The sequence below is a fragment of the Papio anubis genome, chromosome 10, assembly GCF_008728515.1.
Source record: "Papio anubis isolate 15944 chromosome 10, Panubis1.0, whole genome shotgun sequence".
Taxonomy (NCBI): Eukaryota; Metazoa; Chordata; class Mammalia; order Primates; family Cercopithecidae; genus Papio; species Papio anubis.
The window spans coordinates 44,962,658-44,989,729 of NC_044985.1; the positions used below are offsets into that span (position 1 = coordinate 44,962,658).

General features: G+C 36.2%; 1 protein-coding gene across 3 annotated transcripts in view; it reads left to right on the forward strand.

Moving 5' to 3' along the window:
- The window catches only part of PSMD14 (proteasome 26S subunit, non-ATPase 14), a 110,316-nt gene that overhangs the window by 9,058 nt on the left and 74,186 nt on the right, over positions 1–27,072 (forward strand). For 2 of the 3 annotated variants that reach the window (XM_003907535.3, XM_017946577.2), the window contains one exon: positions 2,152–2,203. In XM_003907535.3, coding sequence (XP_003907584.1) covers positions 2,156–2,203 — 48 coding nt within the window. In that variant the 5' untranslated portion in view covers positions 2,152–2,155. Of the gene's footprint in view, positions 1–2,151; positions 2,204–11,330; positions 11,429–27,072 lie in introns of those variants that run through there. The other variant, XM_021923666.1, reaches the window with a different exon arrangement.

Here is a 27,072-nt window from a genome sequence, read left to right on the forward strand (position 1 = left end):
AAAAGTGGTGTGATTTAGAATATGTATCAATATACTTCATTCCCAAATGTTAGTATTTTTATTAAACCTGGTTATCTCAGCTTAAATGTTTTAATTTGTTAAATATGTTTCCTCTTTGCTGAGACATCTAATTTTGCTACAGAAACAAATTTGACCTGCCAGATTTTCTTTCTTTCTGCTTCTTGCATCACTCATGTATATTCACAGCATCTGGAGTCTGTGTAAAGTCATCAGAAACAACACAGAGGAATAGATAAACTGAACACAGCTGGGAATCAGTTTTGGCCTAGAATAAATATATATATTCTAATGTACACTGTATGTTGTTTGTTTTTCTGTTGGTTCTTTAAGTTTGTAAGGTTGAAATGGTCCAAAAGAAATTTTTTTCTTCTTTGGTAATTTATTCTAGAGAATTGCTTTAATATTATAAAATATACAGGATCCCCCGCCCCCGCCCCCGCCCCCCACCCAGTTTACAGCCTTTAAAAAGTGCTGCGTGTTGAATGCCATATTTGATTTGAGGAATTTCAATGAGTATTTGATGGAGATTTTATTTGTAAGTGTTGGTATTAGGAGGATGCGTTAAGATTGTGAAGTGGAAATTTTGTCTGTATTACCATGTTTTCTTATATGCCTTTTCATTTTAAAAAGAAATTGTTAAAATTGTGAGTTTCATAAACATGTTACATGAAACAGTCCAGATACAAAAAATATGTAAATATCTGTTTATATAAAATTCAAAAACAGCTGAACTAATCTATGCTGTTGAAAGTTGAATTTTTACCTTTTCAGGGTGGAATAGACTGGAAGAGGGGCTTGGGTGGTGTTTCTGAGGTGCTGATAATGTTCTGTTTCTTGAACTGGGTGATGGTTACATGGATGTGTTCATTTTGAAGAGTCCATGGCTATATCGTTTGTGTTCTTTTCTGTATGTGCACTTGAGTAAAGTTCTTTTCTGTAGGTGGGCTTGAATAAAGTTTGCAATATTAACATTGTTAAATTGTTACCAGGATTCAACAAATGTGATTGGTGGGGGGGGTAATATATAAAGTACATTATTGAGTTTTAGTTTATATAGCAATTTGAACTCATAAAACAACATGGATGAAGGATGAAATGAATCTTAGCATTTAATTTAGAATACAATTTGTAATAATACCATTTTCTAAAGCATACACTTAGGAAAAAGGAATTTTATTTAAGGACATAGCAATTTTCAAGTAGAAAAAATTGCTTTGTTGTCATTTTTAAATTACTTAGTTGTACTGCTATTCATTTTTAAAATTTGGTTACTTCTTTTTGTTATTTAAGACTATATAAATACACTTGCTATTTCTTAACTTCTTCTCTGAGGTTTTCAAGCTTGAAGAATATCTTCTGTAGTTACTCCAAACATTAAAACTAAATCAGATTGGTATAGTAAATCCACCTTGTATTGGTTAACTCTGAAGTTATAATTGAGAAGCACAGTTGAATTTCCTTAGTGAAAAAGTCGTATATCTCTACAACATCTGAAATAACACAAAATATCTGTGTAGGTTCTAGAACACTGTCTTAATACGTTTAATGTTTACGCTATAGTATTTCTTTTAGTATAATGAGTTTAGTTTTTAAAAGCCTTTGATGCTAATTCAGAGATCCATAATCTGCTCACAATGTCTTTCACATGTAGTTTTGATGATAACTGACAAGCTGTAAGTTAATTAGCACAGAACTTACTAATGAGGATGTTAAAATTTAATTTAAAAGTGAGGATTTTTATTTGTACACTCTGGACAAATTGAAGGAAATTCAATCATACATATGATAAGCATTTCAGGCACTTTTTCTGCATTCAGGTACTTTATTAGATAAAAATAAGAAAATATAATTAACTTAATGATAGCAAAGTTTTGAAAGTATGCTAAGATTGCTTGTCTTTAAAACTGGGGATAACCCAAAACCAAAGCAGTAAAATAAGGTCTGTTAATTAGCATGGAAGACAGCTTCTTGAATTAATATGTGGTGTTAATTAACAGGAAGTCTGATGTTGTGTTGTAATTACCACCAATATTTTTGACATACTGAGTGACTGAAAGTGAATTATATAGATAGCAATTGAATAAACACTTTTGTGCTTAGGAACGTTTTTTCTTTGTTTCTGTTTTCTAGAAATATGGACAGACTTCTTAGACTTGGAGGAGGTATGCCTGGACTAGGCCAGGTTAGTATATAGTCTCTTGAGCATTTCCTTGTGTGTAAACTGCAAGCCTTTTTGTAGTTATCCAAAGAGAAAGAAATTATCCCCAAGAAAATCACCTAACGGATAACTTTATGGTAAGAATCTTACCTTATTGATGTTTGCTATCTTGCAACACTAGATAACATGTGGTAAACATTTACTGTCTTAGTTTACTTTTCTCCTGGGAATAAGAATTTTCTGTTATTTGCTTTGTTTAAAATTTTGAGATATGTGAGATTATCAAAGTTGTCTTTTAGGGAAAAAAAACCCCTCAACATTGCTTAACTTCCTGAATTTACAATGTAAACTTTAGATGTAACACAAGAAAAAGTAAGCACGTCATCCTGTTTGCGAGATCCAGAAAACTGACCCATAGAATGTTTGTGTGTACAGTCTTAACACTGGTAAATTTCTGCTAGTAATTATAATATATAGATGGATTAATAAGTAATCTCTCTCCTTTCCTTTAAATTTGGTATAAATGGTTTCTTTTATAATCTTTTTTAAAAATAAATAAGCTTTCAGTTGTTTTAATATTGTTTGTCTTGTTCCATTTGCTGTTGAGCAAATGACCTCTAGATTTCTGCCTCAGGATAGTCTATATGCTTTCAGGTCAAGAATTTCTGCCTCTTGTGAGTTCTACACTTTTGCTCTGTGCAATCATACATTGAGTTAATACTAATTAACAAAAGAAATGACTATGTGTTTTTCTGTTCCTAAGACTTCTATGTATGCAATGTATTGTTTTATGACCAAATATTGGAAATATTTTTATAGTCCCTTTTAAAATCTCTTTAGTTTCCAGCTTTCCCACATTTCTATATTGCTATCAGTGACTTCATCTTTCTTCAAAGTAATCTATGTTTACTGTAAGAAGCAGTTTTTGTTTGAGACTTCATGAAATTCTCAGTGTTTTAGAAGAACTTTCATAAGAACTATTTGATTAGGTCTATCATGGTTTATGACTTTTAGAAAGTTCGAATCTTTTTGTGGTTCTGTATTGCATTCTTGGATGGATTTCAGTTTTTTCATTTACTTTTAGTTTTGATGATTTCTCATGTTTCTTTGCTGTTAGCCTATTTCTTCATGATTCTTCATTTTTGTAACACCTGTATAACTCATTCTCTCAAGAGGCCTAAGCCTCTTTGAACTTGATCCTGAACCATTCCCATTTTTTCGTAAACATTCTAGAGAGCTTCTAGAATTTTTCTAATTTATTCTGAAATTAGTAGTAATAATGTTCAGGCATGTGAAAATGTGAGAAGTGAGGAGAGGTTGTGTGTAGATACTGCAAATTTACCTGCAAATTATAGGTAAAGATGTTGCCTTAGAATTCTTAAGGGAAGTTGTATCAAATTTAAATATAAAAATAACTTTCCTTAAGCATAGATATAATAAATTACCCATTTTGGAAATCCATGCTGGAAAACCCCTGGACATGAAATAATGGTTTTACTAACCACAAATTGAGCTACATTATATGTCAATGGAGACTTCAAACCTTTGTATCAAGTGAAAAACTTGATGTTTTCTCAGTAACCGTATTGGTTTCTGATTAATCAGCCATTGTGTCCTTAGTTTGTACTCTTTTTTGAAGTTAAAAATCTGCTTAAGAATCATTTCATCTCAATTAGATGATAAACTCAAAGAAATAATTTGTGGAACTCTTATTTTTATGGTATCTCCCTTATCCTAGACTAGGTGTTTAATTTTCTTTTTCTCTAAAATTTTATTTTATCTTGTTACAGGAATAATTTGACAAATACATAGCATGTTACTTTTGCAACATGAAATGTTAAGTGTATTTTTTGCCTAATAAGAATATGTTGTTTATTATTTACTTATTATAATTTTTTTTGAGATGGAGTCTTGCTCTGTCACCCAGGCTGAAATGCAGTGGCATGATCTCGGTTCACTGTACCCTCTGTCTCCTGGGTTCAAGTGATTCTTCTGCCTCAGCCTCCTGAGTAGCTGGGATTACAGGCATTCACCACCACGCCTGGCTAATTTTTGAATTTTTAGTAGAGACCAGGCTTCACCATGTTAGCCAGGCTGGTCTTGAACTCCTTGACCTCAGGTGATCCACCTACCTTGGCCTCCCAAAGTACTGGGATTACAGGCGTGAGCTGCCACTCCCAGACTATTCTTTATTTTTAATAAGAAGTCAAAGATCTTTGGATTGATAATAGCTATCTTTTCATTAGATAAGGCAAGGCACCAATAGTAGTAGAGAAAAGGAGACACAAATTGACCCTTCTCTCTAGAAATCAGTGGGAAATGTTATCTTACCATTTAATGGAAAAGGCAGAATTCCCTCCCAAATAAGGAGCAGGTCACTTGCTGGTAAGTTTGTAGATGGCCCTCTTAAAATGTGGCAGTAGGCAGGAGCAGAACAGGTAAGGGCCTCATATGATTGAGAGTCCCTTAAGGTTATTTTATTTCCTTGATTGAAGAACAAGAACCATGGACATTTTATGAGTGAATAGGCCACCTTAAATCATGATCTATACGAATAACCTAACTTTGATGAAAGAAATGTCCAAGCCTTACTTTTTTTATATCAGTCTCCAAACAGTTGCTACTTTACTGGCTTGAAGACATTCTGTTGCACTCCTGGTTGACGCAAACCTGGTGGTTAGTGTCCGACTCTGCAAGTTAAAGGCTCACTTCTCCACAGAACTACCCTTACTTCAGATACCAGCTTCCTGTGTCCCCAAGCCATCCACACTTCTGACCGACACTTTGACCTGACTATAAATTTGGAGGTCCTCACAACCTCCTCAGGTTTGATAATTCACTAGAACAACTGACAGAACTCAAGAAAGTACTGTGCTTATTATTACAGTTTCGTTATCCAGGAATACAGATTAGGAGGACCAGTGAAATGAAGACACACAAGATGGGGTCTGGGAGGAGATGCAGAGCTCCTGTGCTCTCTCTTCATGGAATTAGGGCTTGTCACCCTCCCTGCACATCAATGAGTTTACTAGCCAGGGAGCTCCACCTGGTGTAGCTTTGGTGTCCAGAGTTTTTATTGGGACTCGGCATACATGAGCTTGATTGATTAAATCATTGGGTGATCAAACTCAAAATTCAAAATCTCCATCCTTCCTTCCCTCCTTGGAAATGGGCCTGGCTCAAAGTCTTAGCCCTCTATTTACCATGGTCTTTATGGTGATCAGCCCTCATTCTCAAGCTATGTAGGGGTGGTCACTGAGTCACTGTGTTAGCATAACAAAAGAAACTCCAAGGGTTTTTGAGGCTTTGTGCCAGAAACTCAGGATAAAGACCAGATTATTTTGCAACAAAGACTTGTTTTCAGCCTTGACTTCATTATTTGTAGAAACAAGTCAATATTTCATTTGAATTTTTCTTGTACTATTATTTGATACTGATTTTGTGCTGTTTCCAAGAGACATGATCCCACCTTGAGTCCCAGTGCCTTTAATATAACCCAATAGTAGTAAAAAGGTCTTTGGGCTTTGCTCTATGTGCTAATTGGTTATGTTATCATTATTATTATTTTGAGTCAGAGACTTGCTTTGTTGCCCAGTCTGGAGTGCAGTGGCATGATCTCAGCTCACTGTAGTCTCACGCCCCTGGATACAAGTGATTCTCCTGCCTCAGCCTCGCAAGTAGCTGGGATTATAGGCATGAGCCACCACGCACAGCTAATTTTTTTTATTTTTAGTAGAGATGGGGTTTCACCATGTTGGCTGGGCTGGTCTTGAACTCCTGACCTCAAGTGATCTGCCCACTGCAGCCTCCCAAAGTGCTTGGATTACAGATGTGAGCCGTTGCTCCTGGCCTGGTCATGTTTTTTAATGGAGGAATTCATAGTAGTAATATAGGAATATCAGTATTATAATCACAGTTGATACTGATATTTCATTGTTTTTGAGGCCACTTGGCCTTAGTTGTTTTATTTGGGAGTTGTAGTAGGGCTAGTAGGTAAAAAAGGAACTTGTAAATAATCAAAGTCCCCATTCATTCTAGTCTCTTAATTTTCTCTAAATAGGAGGTGACTTTTCTCTTTTCCAAGGCTATTCCTTGTTCTCAGATCTCGTTCTCTTGACACATTGCAGATCTCCATTGACTCCTTTCTCTGCCTACAAAGATGTTTAAGTCTCCTGTATCCAAAAAAGGAAACTCTACTGCATACTGCCATAAAACCTTTTCTTCCATTTATTTCTAGAATTCCTGAAATAATAGCTTAAACTCCATAATCTACTTAATTACCTCTATTCACTCTCACGAGAATGCGTTCTGGCCAACTCTTGTATTACTGTATTGGAATTTTTTAAACTGCCAAGTCTATTGGCCTATTTTTAGTTCTCTTTTAACTAAACTTCAATATTCCATACTTACTGTCTTAAACCTTTCTCTTCCATTTGTTTTTATCATGCTATCTTTTCCTGTTTCTCATTATGGTATCCATTCCTACAAAACAACTAAGTTTTATATTTTTTAATATCACATTTTAAAATGTTAGTATTGGCCAGGCCTGGTGGCTCACGCCTGTAATCTCAGCACTTTGGGAGACCAAGGGGGCAGATCACATAAGGCTAGGAGTTCAGGACCAGCCCAGCCAACATGGGGAAACCCCATCTCTACTAAAAGTACAAAAATCACCTGAGTGTGGTGGTGCACATCTGTAATCCCAGCTACTCAGGAGGCTGAAGCAGGAAAATCACTTGAACCCAGGAGGTGGTGGTTGCAGTGAGCCAAGATTGTACCACTGCACTCAAGCCTGGGTGACAGAGTGAGACTATGTCTCAAAAAAAAAAAAAAGAAAAAAAGTTAATATTTGAATAGTGATAGGCTAAAATAATTAAATTTGTCCTCAGTCCTCTACTTCAGTTTAACTTACCAGTAGTTTGAAGCAGAAATAAAGATGTTTTATTAGCACTATTAAAATTTGTAAAGTAACAGCTTTACATTTTAAATGTATTTTTAGATTTTCTTTGTTAAAGTACTTACAAACTTGAAATTACTAAAAGGTGTGAGATTATTATATTAAAAACATATATTACTATAATTTGGCTGCTTCGTTGTCTTTATAACAAACTCCACCTAGGTCTTGGCATCTAAACGATTTCCAAAAGCAGTGAAAATAGAGCCCAAGAGATGAGAATAGCCAAAGCATATTCTGCAGTTTTTAAAAAATTTTGGTTTCTCTCTGGGTTCATTTTAGCTTTGGAAATAGTCAATATAAGCTTGAAAGTAGGTGGAACTTCAGCAAAATGACAGTGGCATTTAGTAACTTGTCTTCAGTTTTAATTTGTTAAGTCAATATTTGGAGTTTCTGTGTATCAGGTATTATATACTATAACGAATTCCAAGATGAACAAGAATATCAATGCCTAATCCAGAGCCTTACATTATAATAGACACACAAGCAATCGTGTTTTAAGTGCCTACCACACATTAACTACTTTGAATCAGGTGAAAGCTAATGCTCATTGGAAATAATGTGATTTGTAAGTACAGTGGAGGTTAGTTTAACTTCTTTTGGGAAAAATGAGACTAACTTGGGAAAAATGGGAAAAATGAGACTCAACTGAGGAGATGATGTTTGAGCTGAGTTTTGAAATATGTGTCAAGGCATATTCAAAAGGCTAGAGAATAAATACATAAGAAAATACTGGGAAAAGAAGCTTGTAAAGGACTCTGAGGTTGGTTATGAAAGGCTTGGAATGCCATACTTAGTGATTTTTACTTTTTTCCCCTAGGTGTTGTAGTTTCATGAAGATTTTCTTTCTTTCTTTTTTTTTTTTCAGATGTGAAGATTTTTTTTTTCTTTCCAGTAGACTTGTGAGATAATTTGATCTGTGTTTTTGAAAAGTAATTCTAGTGGTAGTTTGGAGAATAGGTAAAGGGGAACAGATTAAAGGCAAAGTCATCAATTACATGAATATTTGTGACTTTCAACCTTCCAGGCATATAACAGGATTATATTTTTCTGTCATCTTTGAAGTTAGCATTACCATGATTTTGCTTTGACCAATGGAATGTGATTGGTTAATAGGTCACTTTTAGGTGGAAGCTTTAAGAATCAGTATGTGATTTGTCTGCCCTGGTAATAAACAACATCATGATCATGGAGCCTCTTTTTGCCAGGTCCCTTAGTGAAAATGACATACAACCTGCAAGTCTTTTTTTTTTTTTTTTTTTTTGAGACAGAGTCTCGCTCTGTTGCCCAGGCTGGAGTGCAGTGGCCGGATCTCAGCTCACTGCAAGCTCTGCCTCCCGGGCCCACACCATTCTCCTGCCTCAGCCTCCTGAGCAGCTGGGACTACAGGCGCCCACCACCTCGCCTGGCTAGTTTTTTGTATTTTTTAGTAGAGACGGGGTTTCACCGCGTTAGCCAGGATGGTCTCGATCTCTTGACCTCATGATCCGCCCGTCTCGGCCTCCCAAAGCGCTGGAATTACAGTCTTGAGCCACCGCGCCTGGCCAACAACCTGCAAGTTTTAAGCAAAGTTAAAAATCATGTGATTTCTGTGTAAAATACCCTAATTTTTTTGGTCTCTTTAAAAAAAAAAAAAACAAACACTGTGTAGGCCAAACTAAGCACATATGCAGCAGGCTATATAATGCCTATAAGTTGTCACTTTTTGTCTGTGGTACAGACCTCATTAATTTCAGATGCAAAAATAAGGCAAAATACTGTGGGTGAGTGATCCCAGAAGGCTTCCTGAATGCGGTGAGATATAGTGTACATTTTGAAGAATTATTTCAGGTGGCTAGATTTAAAAAATGAAATTCATGAATTGAATAGGATGTATTTTGTTATAACTCCCAAATCCTCACAGTGTATAGATTTTTTGTATATTCACTAATAACTTTTTCTGGTTTCTTATTGTGGTTATTGGACCAGAAATTGTTGTTTCAATTGTTTGTCTCAGGTTTTGGTCTAATGTTTGGTAGAGAGAATTAATTTAGCATAGCAATGGAAAAAATGACTGGAATAAATGAAAATATAATACTGTTTTCATGGACGAGGAGTCTTTGTATCACCACATGCCAGTTCTTTCCAACTAATCATACATTCAATGCAGTTTCAATAAAAATATCAACTAGAATTTTCATGGAAATAGGCAAACTGACTCTAGAATTCATATATGAAAAAATAGTTCAAGAATAGCAAAGAAATTCGTAAAAAGGAAAAAGAAATTTGCTCTACCAGATTTCAAAATATATTTTAATGCTCTATGACTGAAGTAGTAATATATTGTTGCAGAGATAATCAGGTAGACCAGTATAATCAAAAACCCAGAAACACATCCATCAATATATGGGAACTTGGTTTGTAATATAAGTGACATTAAAATAGTGGAGAAGGAGAGGCCTGTTCATTAGACGATGCTGAAGCAAGTGGTAGCCAGTAAGGGGAAAAACTAAAATTAGATTTCAGCCTTATTCTATACAAAAAATATTTGTATCAAATGGATTGAATATCTAAATATGAAATCAAACTTTATAACATTTTTTTTTGTTTTAAAGATGGAGTCTTGCTCCGTCACCCAGGCTGTAGTGCAGTGGCATGATCTTGGCTAACTGCAACCTCCACCTCCTGGATTCAAGAGATTCTCCTGCCTCAGCGTCCTGAGTATCTGGGATTACAGGTGCCCACCACCACACCCGGCTAATTTTTGTATTTTTGTAGAGACGGGGTTTCACTATGTTGGCCAGGCTGGTCTCGAATTCCTGACCTCAATTGATCCGCCCACCTTGGCCTCCCAAAGTGCTGGGATTATAGGCAAGAGCCACCATGCCCAGTCCAAACTTTATAATTTTTGAAGATATGCCCATTTGAATGGCTATTATCAAAATTAAAAAACAACAACAACAACAAAATAAGTATTGGTGAGGATTGGAGAAATTAGAACTCTTGTACATTGATGGTAGAAATGTAAAATGGTGCAGATAATATGGATAACAGTATTGTTCCTTAAAAGATTAAACATAGGATTACCGTATAATCCAGCAATTCTACTTCTGGGTATGTGCCCAAAATAATTGAAGGCAGAGACTCCAACAGATGTTTGTGCACCAATATTCTTAGCAGCATTACTTATAATAGCCAAGGGGTGGAAACAACCTAGATGTCCCTTAACAAATGAATGGATAAATAAAATGCATACACATTCATTCCTTAGTATCCTTGGGGGATTGATTCTCGGATCTTTGTTGATACCAAAATCTGTGGCTGCTCAAGTCGCTTAGATAAAATGGCATAGTATTTGCATATAACCTATACATGGTCTCTCCCATACATTAAATCATCTATAAATTACTTATAATGCTTAATACAGTGTAAATGCTATGTAAATACATATATTTAAAACATTTTTGTTTTTTATTGTTGTATTGTTACTTTTTATTGTTTTTTCCCTCCGGTATTTTGTGTCTATGGTTGGTTAAATCTGTGGATGATGAACCTGTTGATATGGAGGGCTGATTGTACATACAATGGAATATTATTAACTTTAAAGGAATGAAATTCTGACATATGCCACAACATGAGTGAACCTAAAAGATACTGTGCTAAGTGAAATAAGCCAGACACAAAAGGACAAATGTTATTATATGATTCCACTTACATGAGGTACCTAGAGTATCAGATTCATAATGATAGAAAGTAGAATGGTAGTTGCCAGGAGCTGGGAAGAGGAGAGAATAGGGAGTTATTGTTTAATGGGTACAGAGTTTCCGTTTGGGATGATGAAAAAAGTTCTGGAACTGGTGTTGGAGATGGTGGTGTTGGTTGTGCGACAGTGTTAATGTACCTAATGCCACTGAATTGTTACTTAAAAACAGTAAAAGTGGCAAATTTTATATTTTTACTACAAAGAAGACATTTTAAAGTTCAGTTACCGTATGTTTAAAATGAGGTTGATAATACCTACCCAGATGGTTCTTTATAAGGATTAAATAATCTCCAATATGAACTAGTTAGGTGCATAGCAGATACCCTTCCCCAATCCCCCAGTTTTTGGGGGCAGAAATTTTTATGTCTTTATGACCTCAATATAGGAAAGCACAACTCAAAGGATTCATAATTTGACTATCTCAAGACAGTATTACTAATTCTTGTCCCCAAAAGACAACAGAAACAAACTTATAAGACAAGCAAAGATGGAGACAAGATACTGGCAACACATTAATCTGCAACACTGTGTGGTTCATTCAGCAGAACCATAGGTAAGTAAGACAAAAAAAGACCTCATTTAACAAAAGAATGTGAAATAAGAATGGCCAAAAAAAAATTATGACAAGATACTCAGTGTCGTTTTATATCAGGGAAATGAAAACTAAAACAACTATTAGATTAGTTTTTTTTAAAAAGCAACCTGTTGAATTAAGTATTAATGAAAATTTAGGAAAGCAGTAATTTTCATGTAAGCTGTGTGCATGTGTGTGTGTACGTGTTTGTGTGAGTGTGATGTTGGTTAGGAATTATAGCGCAGTGCTTAGATCATTACCTGGCAAATAACAGACAATAAATGTATGTTAAGTGGACACACCATATGTGGTAAATGGTTAAAGTCACTTTGGAGAGCAATTTGACAATATCTAGTAAAGTTGAAAATGACCAAACTTCTGTTACTCAATAATTCCATTTATTCACTTTAGAGAAACTTTTATATGTCAATATCAGGAGACATATTGAAGAATATTGTTAAAGCATTATTTGCAATATTAAAAATTGCAAAATATTTAAATGTCTAAATGTGTTATGATGAAATTAATGCAGCAGCTAAAATGAATGAACTAGGTTCTATATACCAATATGCATAATAGATCTTATAAACATAATAAGAGAAAAATTCAGTTGTAAAAAGATACGTACAACATGGAAGCATGTAAATTTAAAAAACATAAAGTAACACCCTTTTTTAGGGTTATATAAGTCCAGAGTAAAAATATTACAAGTTGTTCTACAGAAGCACTGTCTAGTACAACTTTCTGCAGTGATGGAAGTGTCCATATCTGCACCATTCAATACAGTAGCCACTAACCACATGTTAAGTACTGGAAATGTGACTGGAGCAGCTGGAGAACTGAATTCTAAATGTTATATTACATAAATTTAAAGAATCACATGTACCTGCTGAGCCCATGAGATGTACTTTGTCTAACTGAAAACTGGACTTCTAATTTTATTTAAATTTATATGGTCACATCTAGCTAGTGGCTACCATATTGTACAGCGCAGGTCTAGATAACTCACAACAAATTCATGAAAAGGGAGGGAGGCAAAAGGAACTTCAACTTTATAATGTTCGCTTTTTAGTATACAAACATAAAACTAAAGCAAAAGAACAAGTTGTGGAATAACACTAAATAACATTAAATGACATTAAATAACATTTTTCTTTAGTACTTTTTAGAAGAGCCACCAAATAAAGTCAGAAATTCATTTGAATTTATTTTTTAGTACTTTTTTAATGCCTTACCTAGGTATTCCATTTTCTCTCCCACTCTTTAATTTGAAGGCGATAATACTAGAGAGGTTACCACAGTATAGATCTTTCAGGGCCCTGTAGAAAGTTCTCTTCTGAGTGATTTGGGAAGCTATTAGAGATTGCTGAGCAAAGGAGTTATGCTTATCAGACATACATTTTTAAAGAACTTGGACACACTGAAGATGAAGGTACCGTAATAATGTTTTAAAATTTATTACAGATTATTGTTTTATTTTTATTCTATATCTGCTAGAGCAATCCTGCCATGTAGTGAACCATCATAGATTAATGTGTACAATTAGTCTTTATTTATATGTGTCACATCTGTCATAAATACAAGCTTTAATTTTGCTATAAGCACTGGTATAGTAGTATGCAAATGAGCAGACCTTTACAAAATTTTTTTATAGGTTTTCTTTATATTCCTTGAGTTCTTTAGCTTAGCTGTATTGACAGTATTTATATGCTCATGAATATTCTGGTTCCTTTTTTTTTCTTTGACTCTTGAGTATCTGATGTAATCCTGTGTACATTTATGAAGAGCCTTTCTAAACATTAGTAGATTAATATGGGCATTTTCTCTTAAGAAGTAGAGAAGGGTCAAGAAATTTTAATTGTTTTATTTCTTAGCTTAACTACAAATAATAGTGATTTTGCTTTAGAAACAAAGCAGAATTATAAGATGCCTTTAACGTTTTTCTTATTTGCTGCTCTTGTGAAGTTATAATTTTATTAAATATAGTTCCTAATCATTCTATTCATACTCTGATACGTATACGATAGGAAATTAAGAAAGGGGTCAGGTTAAAAGCAAACTAATTAGAGCATATTCTTTCTAGTTGTCATTGTAGTGTGATTATTCTGAGTATGTATTAAACTCTGTGAAAAACAGGGTGCTCCTGAGAGGCCTCAAATCTAGTCTCGAGGGTTCTCAGATAAGTAAAAGGGACATAAATTTTCCATAAGTATATGATAGTTAACCTGTGTCAGTTTGTTTGAATATTTTAATTGTGATAGGTCTTCTTTTGGGAGGAAAGGTCTTTGACACTTGTGAATGCTAAATTTCTATTTTGATATGCAATTGTGCTAAACAATTTTGTTCAAGTTCTTTAGAACAGAAGGGGATTGGTGATAAATTTTCAGTTACAGTGAAACTGTCCTTCAAATTAATCACATTCTGATGAAATAAGAGAAAAAATAAAAATTGTGAAAAGTAATGAAATGTTTAAAGTTTTAAATATAAAGTCAGGGATATGATGGATCTATTACATCCGATACCATTTTTGGTAGAAAGAGTATGTGGGAAAGAAGACAGAAGAAGATATCTCTATCTAATATGGGAAATTAAGACATTGCAACTTAATCTCAATATTGCAAATGTATGGGATATTATGATCAAAGATCCCATCTGTGTCTTTTCTTTCCCTACCTTCGACATTGTCTTACATGTTTGATTTACTGGTTACATTGCTGATTTGGCACATTGATCTTTGGGTTTCCTATCTTAAACTTGCATAATTTTACTTGTAATTTTTCAGTTCATTTTATCATTTGGGAAGTTCTCTAATTATCAGATTCATTTAAAACCCAAGCAGGTGGGACTGATTTTCTTACAACACAGACTCAAGGTGGTTCTCTGTGGGATATTGTCTGGGTTGAGTACCCTGAAAGTATGCCACCAGAGCAGGGCAGTGGTCTCCACTGGGCAGCCTCTCAGTGCTGCTTTTTAAGCTGTTGCCAGTGATTGCACAGGCTCTTCCCTTCAGAAGACTGAATGCCTGTGAAGGGCATAATGATTTAGGGACAATAGAGTAAATAATAATAATAATAAAAATTATGATAGTTGTACTTTTCTCTTACTCATTGTACATTTCCCCCTCTTTTTACTCAGTTACGTTCTTGCCTGCCTGTGGTAATTTTCTATTCCCTAGTGTTGTAAATACCAGAGCCTGAGTTATTAGAAGGAAAATGCTTACCAAAAGTAGACAGTAGAATGACAAAACCTAGTTTTTGAAAAGTGCACCATTCTGTTTTATAGAAAAGGAAAATTTTCACTTCATAAGAAACAATATATTTCACTACCTAGTAGAATACATTTTTGTTGTCATTGTATAGCTGTATCACCATAGAGAGATGATTTTGATTTTGCTTTAATTTGTACCTGGTTTTACGGTTTCAGGTTATTTCACTTCCATTTGTGATTTCTGGTTACTGTATTCATTTCCTGATTTCTACTGTATAAGACTAGATGATGTCTTTGGATTTTTTTTTTTTTTTTTAAGACGGAGTCTTACTCTGTCACCTGGGCTGTAGTGCAGTGGTGCGATCTCAGCTCACTGCAACCTCTGCCTCCCGGGTTCAAGCAGTTTTCCTGCCTCAGCCTCTCGAGTAGCTGGGACTACAGGCATGTGCCACCATGGCTAATTTTTTGTATTTTTAGTAGAGACGGGGTTTCACCATGCTGACTGGGCTGGTCTCGAACTCCTAATGGTGATCTGCCTGCCATGACCTCCCAAAGTGCTGGGATTACAGGCATGAGCCACCGGGCCTAGCCTCTTTGGATATTTTATAGCTCAGCCATTCTATAAGACTTTTGCCTTGGGAGCTTTCAGCTTGAAATGGTATGAAAATTATAGTAATATAGGGAGACAGCCAGATACTGTGAGTAGGGAATGTCATTGTAACATCTAGAACAAATGTATGGATCTATAAAGAGAACCCACATATTTTGAAACTGTATTAAAATTTTCCTCTAGAATTTTAAAAATTGGGGTGGGGGAGCAGAGGAGAGCCAAATGGACTGATGCTGAGTACCTTCCTTATTCTGATATGAGGTGGTTATGCACTCAATCTTTTAATCCTCACAACGATCCTACATGGGTAGGGATAATTATTTTCATCTTATTATAGGGTCGAGTCATAGAACTAACAAGAAGTGGAGCTAGAGTTGGAACACAACTTTTTCTGATGTCCCAGCCTATTTACATCAACATTTCTTTAGGTAGAGAAAATCAATAGTGTTGTCATGGTTACTTGTTTCATAAATTAATAAAATTTAAATAGTCTTGTAATTTTTATTGTAGATCGAAAGTAAGATGCTTGCTTTTTAAAATTTTTGGGAAACTAAAATATTTAGGAGGGTTTTTCTTTATCCTGACATGTAATACTTGGCCCATGTTTTAAGAATATTTAAGGAATTAGTGAATATTTCATTTTATTCCCTCTGATAATGTGAATTTTGACACATTGGTAAAGGTAGAGGTTACAAAATAGTACAACTTTTAAAAGAAGGTTTACATTTCTTACTTTTTAAAGTTTTTAAAACATTTTCCTTACACTCCAGAAACTGACTAGCACTTCTAATTGCCAAAATACGTTGTTTTATTTTAAAAAATTATTTTGGGAAAAAGGCTTCTCTTGTTAAGCTAGTTTCAATGACCAGTCTTGTTGTACCTTGACTTGTAATAATGAAAAAAGAGGTACAGAAAGCTGTTTTATTTGAATAATAGATTTGCCAATTAGCCATCAAGTGCTTCCATCTGTGAAATTGTTGATCAGATGGGTTAGCTGGGATGTTTCCAGACTAGGGCATCATAAATGGCACTTGAAAACTGTCACTTTAATGATGAGGTTTCAAGTATTACACTGCTTGATGCTGTGGAACCTTTTTCTCCTTTTGCAGTACCATGTTTTTTTAGAACATACTGATCCCACTTATGAATTCTGTGGCATCAAGAAAATTTGGGAGACCTGCCACTGATGTAAAGTTCTGCCTAATCTGCTGCTCTGGCCTGTGCTGGGATTACACCAGAGTGCTAACAGCTTCTTTCATAGCCTTTCCAGTAATGTTGGTTGGGGATCTGACTGGCACAGACAGGTGATGCTCATTGCTTGTGGGCTATGGAGCTGGCACACTTTGGCAAGTTTCTTTGCACTTTCCCATTAATATAAACTCATTTTCAAATATCTCACCTCCTTAAATAAATGTATGGGAGCATAGTAGCCTAAGGCCACATAAGTGTTGAGATTTCTATGTGTACCCCTTGTGTTAAATGACTTTAGCATCTGTCTTGTACCTTTTTGAAGGATTTAAATTGCTTATAGGTAATTATTGCATTTTAAAATTTGTTTAATAATAGCATAGAAATATAAATTTCTGGAAATAATTGTTGTATGTCTTTCCTCACTGTTCCATGTCTTCATTGCTCATCCTTCCATTTTATGGGAAGTTTCCTTTTTAGTAAGTTGACTTCCTCAATGCCGGTGCGTGTGATTAGATATTAGAGTCTCTGAGTGACATTTTTCCTTTGTAGGACTGTACTGTGCTTTTCTTTTCCTGTAAATCCAAATTCCTGAAATTTGGGCACACTTTTGGGTTACCAGTCTGTGTGGGGTCAAATTCATGGCCCATGTCACTTTTTGGACAACAGCGTGGCCTTCTGCCTGTCCTGGCACAGGTTTCAGACCTACCACTATGAAAGGCAGTATATATTGGGCAGTGGTGAAAACCCAGGGCTCTGGAGTTAGGCTAGATTTAAACACTGGCTGAGATCCATGGAAGAGGAAGAGGGAATGAGAATGCAGTGTAAATGTTCAAGAAAGCAGATAGTTTAGGATCTTGTTCCTATTCTTCTTCCAGAATAGATCACAATTTAGCATCATTCCCAGACCCTTCAACCTCAAGTGGACAAGCCCCCAATGAGAGAAAAGTATCAATGTTTTAAAAATTATGTTATTTTGCCCGGTGCGGTGGCTCACATCTGTAATCCCAGCACTTTGGAAGGCCGAGGCAGGTGGATCACCAGGTCAGGAGTTCGAGACCAGCGTGGTCAGCATGGTGAAACCCTGTCTCTACTAAAAATACAAAAATTAGCCAGGCATGGTGGCATGTACCTGTAATCCCACCTACTTGGGAGGCTAAGGCAGGAGAATTGCTTGCATCTGGGAGGTGGAGGTTGCAGTGAGTTGAGATGGCGCCACTGCACTCCAGCCTGGGACAGAGCGAGACTCCATCTCAAAAAAAAAAAAAAAAAAAATTAGGCCGGGCCCAGCGGCTCACGCCTGAAATCCTAGCACTTTGGGAAGCTGAGGTGGGTGGATCACCTGAGGTTGGGAGTTCGAGACCAACCTGACCAATGTGGAGAAAGCCTGTCTCTACTAAAAATACAAAATTAACTGGGCATGGTGTTGCATGCCTGTATCCCAGCTACTCTGGAGGCTGAGGCAGGAGAATCGCTTGAACCCAGGAGGCGGAGGCTGTGGTGAGCCAAGATAGCACCATTGCACTCCAGCCTGGGCAACAAGAGTGAAACTCCGTTTCAATTAAAAAAAAAAATTGTGTAATTTTTTTTGACTGCCTGGCCACAGTGTCTTTTTTGTTCTCAAAGGTTTGTGTGGTCTCTCTCCATAGCAGAAATGTCCAGTAGTTAATAGATAACCTTGATTAATCAATAGGTTTCCCTTTACAGGTGAGGAAATTGAGGCATGTAGAAATTAAGTAACTTATTCAGTGTATTAAGACATTAAAAAAAGTGCCTTCAGAGCAGAACTGGAAGACTGTCTTGCTTTCAAGTGCTCCTGTGTAGAGCATTAAAGGAAGTACAAGAAAAAGAAAATGGAAACAGATGTGACCATGTTCATGGAAGAATAGAACTTTCCCTTCTTTGACTACTGCTACTTTTTCATCCTTTTTAAGTATTTTTCTTCTGATGTGTTTTCTTTTTTGGAAAATAGAGACAGGGTCTCACTATATTGCCCAGGCGAACTCCTGAGCTGAAGTGATTCTCCCTCCTCAGCCTCCCAAAGTGCTGGAATTATACAGGCATGAGCCACCATGCCTGCCGTTTGATGTGTGTTTTTCTATCTCTGTTCCCTTAATTCCTCAGAAATAGGCATCCTGTCATCTTTTGTGTGGTATCTCAAATAACATTGTGAATAGATGAATGCTTAATGAAATTAGGGTAGTGGTCAGCAGTATTTCTAGGAAGCCGCAGAGATGACTTCTGTCTCTTAAACTCTACCATGCCTCAGAAACTCTGAGCCATTTATGCTTCTCATTAACAGAATTCAGGCAGTTTTTATGAGAAACAAACAAGGTATTTTTTTTTTTTTTGACAGTTTAGTTAACCAATTTTATTGTTAGGAGCAGTGTTACAACAAACATCCTTGTGCACACTTATAAATGGCATTATGTGGTAGTGTACATGCATGTTCTAATTTATAGATTTTGTTCAATTGCCCTCTAAAATTATTATTTTTTCTTTTTTATTATACTTTAAGTTCTGGGGTACATGTGCACAACATGCAGGTTTGTTACATATGTACGTGTGCCATGTTGGTGTGCTGCACCCATTAACTCATCATTTACATTAGGTATATCTCCTAATGCTATCCCTCCCCGCTTCCTCCACCCCACGACAGGCCCCAGTGTGTGATGTTTCCCTTCCTGTGTCCAAGTGTTCTCATTGTTCAATTCCCACCTATGAGTGAGAACATGCAGTGTTTGGTTTTCTGTTCTTGCGACAGTTTGCTGAGAATGATGGTTTCCAGATGCATCCATGTCTCTACAAAGGACATGAACTCATTCTTTTTTATGGCTGCATAGTATTCCATAGTGTATATGTGCCACATTTTCTTTTTTTTTTTTTATTATTATTATACTTTAAGTTCTAGGGTACATGTGCACAACGTGCAGGTTTGTTACCTATGCATACATGTGCCATGTTGGTGTGCTGCACCCATTAACTCGTCATTTACATTAGGTATATCTCCTAATGCTATCCCTCCCCCCCGACAATAGGCCCCGATGTGTGATGTTCCCCTTCCTGTGTCCAGGTGATCTCATTGTTCAATTCCCACCTATGAGTGAAAACATGTGGTGTTTGGTTTTCTGTTCTTGCAATAGTTTGCTGAAAATGATGGTTTCCAGCTGCATCCATGTCCCTACAAAGGACACGAACCCATCCTTTTTTATGGCTGCATAGTATTCCATGGTGTATATGTGCCACATTTTCTTAATCTAGTCTGTCACTGATGGACATTTGGGTTGATTCCAAGTCTTTGCTATTGTGAATAGTGCCGCAAGAAACATATGTGTACATGTGTCTTTATAGCAGCATGATTTACAATCCTTTGGGTATGTACCCAGTAATAGGAATGCTGGGTCAAATGGTATTTCTAGTTCTAGATCCTTGAGGAATCACCACACTGTCTTGCACAGTGGTTGAACTAGTTTACAGTCCCACCAACAGTGTAAAAGTGTTCCTATTTCTCCACATCCTCTCCAACACCTGTTGTTTCCTGATTTTTTAATGATCGCCATTCTAACTGGTGTGAGATGGTATCTCATTGTGGTTTTGATTTGCATTTCTCTGATGACCAGTGATGATGAGCATTTTTTCATGTGTCTGTTGGCTGTATGAATGTCTTCTTTTGAGAAATGTCTGTTCATATCCTTTGCCCACTTTTTGATGGGGTTGTTTGTTTTTTTCTTGTAAATTTGTTTGAGTTCTTTGTAGGTTCTGGATTTTAGCCCTTTGTCAGATGAGTAGATTGCAAAAATTTTCTCCCATTCTGTGGGTTGCCTGTTCACTATGATGCTAGTTTCTTTTGCTGTGCAGAAGCTCTTTAGTTTAATGAGATCCCATTTGTCAATTTTGGCTTTTGTTGCCATTGCTTTTGGTGTTTTAGACATGAAGTCCTTGCCCATGCCTATGTCCTGAATGGTATTGCCTAGGTTTTCTTCTAGGGTTTTTATGGTTTTAGGTCTAACATTTAAGTCTTTAATCCATGTTGAATTAATTTTTGTATAAGGAGTAAGGAAGGGATCCAGTTTCAGCTTTCTACTTATGGCTAGCCAGTTTTCCCAGCACCATTTATGAAATAGGGAATTCTTTCCCCATTTCTTGGTTTTGTCAGGTTTGTCAAAGATCAGATGTTTGTAGATGTGTGGTATTATTTCTGAGGGCTGTGTTCTGTTCCATATCTGGTCTATATCTCTGTTTTGGTACCAGTACCATGCTGTTTTGGTTACTGTAGCCTTGTAGTATTGTTTGAAGTCAGGTAGCGTGATGCCCCCAGCTTTGTTCTTTTGGCTTAGGACTGTCTTGGCAATGTGGGCTCTTTTTTGGTTCTATGTGAACTTTAAAGTAGTTTTTTCCAATTCTGTGAAGAAAGGCATTGGTAGCTTAATGGGGATGGCATTGAATCTATAAATTACCTTGGGCAGTATGGCCATTTTCACGATATTGATTCTTCCTATCCATGAGCATGGAATGTTCTTCCATTTGTTTGTGTCCTCTTTTATTTCATTGAGCAGTGGTTTGTAGTTCTCCTTGAAGAGGTCCTTCACATCCCCTGTAAGTTGGATTCTTAGGTATTTTATTCTCTTTGAAACAATTGTGAATGGGAGTTCACTCATGATTTGGCTCTCTGTTTGTCTGTTATTGGTGTATAAGAATGCTAGTGACTTTTGCACATTGATTTTGTATCCTGAGACTTTGCTGAAGTTGCTTATCAGCTTAAGAAGATTTTGGGCTGAGATAATGAGGTTTTCTAAATATACAGTCATGTCTTGTGCAAAAAAATAAAGGGTATTCAATTAGGAAAAGAGAAAGGCAAATTGTCCCTGTTTGCAGATGACAAACAAGGTATTTTTAAATAGGTAAATAGTTATTTTTAAATAGGTACCAGTATATGACATGTTACTTCAGAATTCAGAAGTTACAAGTGGGCATATGTTGAATACTAAGTTTCCCTGTTGTCTCTGTTCCCTTCTTTAGAGACAACCTCTGTTACCAGTTTATGTCCTTCCAAAGATAATTTTATGTTAGTATTGTCCAGTGGAACTTTCTGTGTGGTGGAAATATATTATATTTAGCTGCCTAGTATGGCAGCCATTAGCCACATGGTGCTACAGAGTCCTTGAAATGTAGCTGGTATGACTGAATAACTAAATGTTTAAATTCTATTTAATTTAAAATAGTTTAAATTACATAGCTGCATGTGGCCAGTGGCCACTATATTGGACAGTGCAGTGTACATAAAACTGGATCCTGGAGATTGTCTCATCCCATATCCATAGATATAAAGCTGCATGTATTTTCTTAAAGAATGGCTTGCTTTCCCAGTTTTTAGACAAACCATGGTTTACTTAATTAGTGCTCTACTGATATACACTTAGGTTGTTTCTTATCTTTTGATTTACAAACCTTGTTGTAGTAAATCCCTCGTTGAAAGCGTTATTTCACATGCATTTTTCCAGAGGATAAATTCCTAGAAGTGGAATTACTGTGTTTAATCAGTGTAGTTAGCCTGATATGGTAGAAAGAATACAGGATTTGGCCTTGAATTTAGGCTTTACTGAGTCACTTTTCAGACATTGATTAACTTCTGTGACCTTCAGTTTCCCCATTTATAAAATAGGCACGGTAGAATCCACTTTGCCAGGGTTGTGTTATTATTAGAAGTAATATATGTAATGGTCTTCTCAACTGGTATTAGGAGCTTAAATTAGGAATGGTAGATAATGAAAGCCCTACTACTATTACTTGTTTTACTAATAAGGAGACCATTATAAGCCTAGAGGCCTATGTTTAATGCTGAATGGCGGCAGAACCTTCAGAATAGCTTTGCTTAGCCCATTTTAGGTTTGTAAATATGGTCTCCATCTTTTATTCATTTGGTCTCCACCTTTTATTCATTTAACTTGCCTGAATTATATATCTATATAAATTACTTTTCATGTGCTAATTTATCGCTTTTTTATATCAACTGGCAAAACTGTTGTGCCCTGTCACCTGATAGTTAAATTTAAGCAGAATCGCCATCTTAATAAATCATTGCTTATATTTGAATATTTTATGGCATATTGGTGAAAAACAGGGAAATGGAGATATTGATTACTATTTACAAGCAGCTATAGGTTCTAAAACTGGATGAATTATGGAAGCATATTATGAGTTTGGATATCATTTTTTTCTATAGTATTTTCAGTGATGTTACTTATTTGAAACCTTTAGAATTACATTGAAGAAGTAAACTTTGTAACTTGATTTCTTGACCACAGTTATTTGTTATTTATGTATTTATTTATTTAGGATGAAATCTTGCTCTGTTGCCCAGACTGAAGTGCAGTGGCATGATCTTGGCTCACTGCAACCTCTGCCTCCCAGGTTCAAGGGATTCTCCTACCTCAGCCTCCTGAGTAGCTGGGACTACAGGTGTGCGCCACCATGCCTGGCTAATTTTTATATTTTTAGTAGAGATGGGGTTTCAGCATGTTGGCTAGGCTGGTCTTAAACTCCTGGCCTCAAGTGATCCACTTCCTCAGCCATCCGAAATGCTGGGATTATAGGCGTGAGCTCATCCTATTTGTTATTTTTATATTCTTAATACACTGGCAACTACTAATAAGCTCATTTTAAGTTTTCCTTGACTTCATTTTTTATAAACATTAAGTGAGGTCTTTTTTCAAGAATTTATACTTTCATATGAATGGTTACTTTAGAAGTAACTACTTATTCAAAGTCATTTAAAGAAAAATTAATCTTTTAAAAACCGTTAACCAAGTTTTTTTTTTTTTTGGGGGGGGACGGAGTCTTGCTGTGTCGCCCAGGCTGGGGTGCAGTGGCCGGATCTGAGCTCACTGCAAGCTCCGCCTCCCGGGTTTACGCCATTCTCCTGCCTCAGCCTCCCCGAGTAGCTGGGACTACAGGTGCCCGCCACCTCGCCCGGCTAGGTTTTTTTTTTGTATTTTTTAGTAGAGACGGGGTTTCACCGTGTTAGCCAGGATGGTCTCGATCTCCTCACCTCGCGATCCGCCCGTCTCGGCCTCCCAAAGTGCTGGGATTACAGGCTTGAGCCACCGCGCCCGGCCCCAAGATTTTTACAAGTATGCTGATTAAGAATCAGTTTCAGGAATGCTCTGTATCTGTATGAGCAAGAGGGAAATGTGCTTTGCTTTGTTTTTTGTTTTCTTTTTTTTTTTTTTTTTTATGGTAAATCTGAGTAGCTAAAAGCCTCGTTTGGGAGTGAAACTCAAGGGAAAAAACAAACATTGTTAAATTTTATACCTAAATGTAGTATTTGTTTCTACATCATATATATTATGTTGAAATTATAATTGCTCTTTTTTGGTATCAGTAACCTAAATATTAAAAGAAGTTTATTGTTAGGAGTAGTAGTAGCAGCAGCTGTGTGCCAGACACTATATCAAATGCCTTACATATGTTATCTCATTTAATCTTTACATTAACCAGTACCATGTAGTATGATTAGCACCATTCACAAGGGAAAATGGGTCATAGCTTTAAGTGGTTAAGAGAGGATTAAACCTCAGACTTGGTCTTTCTAATTCCAAAGTATCTCTGCATCTAATCAATATTTTAGTTTGGGAGAGTGTCATTCAGGTTGTTGATAGGCATTGCTATCTTTGTATACTGAACTTACGTGAATTACCCAGTGCAGAAATGATTGTTCTTAGTTTATGGTGATGGCCCCATGGCTCCCAGTGCACATGACTGTGAACAGTAAGTAGTATATTTTTCAAAGTGTATAAACAGGTACATTTGCAGTAATTGAGATGATGTGCTGTAGCAGGAAGGGGATTCGACTATGGATCAGGAGATACAGGTTCTGGTTCTGAATGTATGTCTTGACCTGTAGCATGCACAAGTTATTTATATACATTTATTTTTCTATCTGTATGCCGTTAAAAAGTATGATTATATGCTCTGGCTACTTAATTGTTATAAGAATAAAAAATGATGAGAAAAATCTAAAAACATTTTGTAATATCATCTAGCACTCACTAAGTAATTTAACCTAAAAGATGAAGGTCTCTAAGCACATAGCCTTGTGGTGAGTTGTAGAGCCTTGATGAAGCATTCCTAAGGTAGTTTCTTCTTTTTTGCCTAAAATTTCTCTCAAAGAATCCTTGGAACTATATTTAGAGCTATAGATTATGAGAAATGAAGTTCAGAAACTTCGTATGTGTGTGCACACGTGCGTGAGCATGTATTCACAGGTCCTATAACGCAGTTATATTGTTGGTAGGGTTAGGAGAGTTTTTTTTTTTTGTTTTTTGTTTTTTTTTTGAGACGGAGTCTCGCTGTGTCGCCCAGGCTGGACTGCAGTGGCCGGATCTCAGCTCACTGCAAGCTCCGCCTCCCGGGTTTTTACGCCATTCTCCTGCCTCAGCCTCCCGAGTAGCCGGGACTACAGGCGCCTGCCACCTCGCCCGGCTAGTTTTTCGTATTTTTTAGTAGAGACGGGGTTTCACCGTGTTAGCCAGGATGGTCTCGAACTCCTGACCTCGTGATCCGCCCGTCTCGGCCTCCCAAAGTGCTGGGATTACAGGCTTGAGCCACCGCGCCCGGCCAAGTTTTTTTTTTTTTTTTAAAGAAAAACTTGTCTTAAAAATTTTTTATTTGTTGAGCTGCTGTAATCATATTATCTACTCTGTAAGTCTTTTTTCTACTCTTTTAGACTTGGAAAAATATTTTACTTTGTAGTCACTGTATATGAGAATGATCACTGGAAAAGCATTTTACTTTGTAATCACTGTATATGAGAATGATCACAACAGGAAGTACTAAAAAAGGCATTCAATAACTTTATAATACTTTTTGAATTTTGAGAATTTCAGTATAAGAGTATTTATAGGCCTTTTGTATGTTTTTAATAGCTTAATTGAGATATTACTGACATACAGTAAACTATACATATTTAAAGTGTATAATTTATTAAGTTTTGACTGTATTTACTCAGGAAACCATCACTACAATCAAGATGGTGAACATCCATCACTCTCAGAATTTACATATGCCCCCTGGTGTAGTCCCTTTTCTTGCACTTCTTCCCCCACCCCCAGACTACCACTGATTTGCTGTCACTATACATTACTTTGCATTTTCTAGCATGCTAATCAATGGGATCATATAATAGGTACTCTTCTTTTTGTCTAGCTTTCATTACTGCAATTGTTTTGAGGTTCTTCAGAGCCTGTATTAATGTTTCTTTTTTTTTTTTTTTTTTTTTTGAGTAGTATTTCACTGGATGGATATATAACACTTTGTTTATCCATTAACTTGTTCATGGATAATTTGGTGTGTTTTGGTTTTTGGCTGTTACAAATAAAACTGCTGTAAACATTATGTACATGACATTGTATGGACAGTTGTTTTTATTTCTCTTGCTTAAATACCTAGGATTAGATTGGCTGGACCATATGGTAGGTATATGTTTAACTTCTTCAAAAACTGCCAAATTGTTTTTCAGATTGGTTGTATCATTTATATTCCCACCAGCAGTGTGTGAGAGTTCCCATTCTTCCACATCCTTGCCAGTAGTTGATATGGTTAATTTTTTAAATTTAGCCATTTTCTAGTGGGTAAATAGTATCTGATTGTGGTTTTAGTTTGCAATTTCTGGATGACTAATGATGGTGAGCATCTTTTTATGTGCTTATTTGCCATTCATATATATGTTTTAGGGATATATTCATGTGTTGCCCAGTTTTTACTGGGTGGTTTATTTCGTTAATGAATTTTATGAGTTCTTTATATGTTCTGGATATGAGTTCTTTATCAAATATATCATTTGCAGATGTTTTATCCCAGTACATGGGCTTATCTTTTTATCTTCTTAATACTTTTTTGAAGACCAGAGTTTTTAATTTTCATAGTTTAATTTATAAAAATTGTGGCCAGGCACGGAGGCTCACACCTGTAATCCCATCATGTTGGGAGGTCGAGGCGAGTGGATCACAAGGTCAGGAGATTGAGACGATTCTGGCTAACACAGTGAAACCCCATCTCTACTAAAAATACTAAAATTAGCCGGGCGTGGTGGCATCTGCCTCTAGTCCCAGCTACTCGGGAGGCTGAGGCAGGAGAATCTCTTGAACCTGGGAGGCAAAGGTTGCAGTGAGCCAAGATCGCGCCACTGTACTCCAGCCTGGGAGACAGAGCAAGTCTCTGTCTCCAAAAAAAAAAAAAAATTATAAAAATTTGTGTTATAAATTATACTTTGATGTGGTAATTAAGAAGTCTCTTCCTAACCCAAAGTCACAAACATATTCTCTTGTTTTCTTCCAGAAGTTTTATAATTTTAAATGTCGCATTTATGTTTGTGTTCCATTTTGAATTGTTTGTTGTATATGGTGCAATATATGGGTCATGCTCAGTTTAAAAAAATATTTTTTGCATGTGGATATCCAGTTACTACAGCACCACTTGTTTAAATCCTGATGGCCTTTTATTTCTTGCCTTACTGATCTGACTAGAACCTTTAATAAAATGTTAATAGAAATGGTGAAATGAGCGTTCCTGTCTTGTCCTGATCGTAGGGGGAAGCATTCATTCTTTGACCATCAAACAT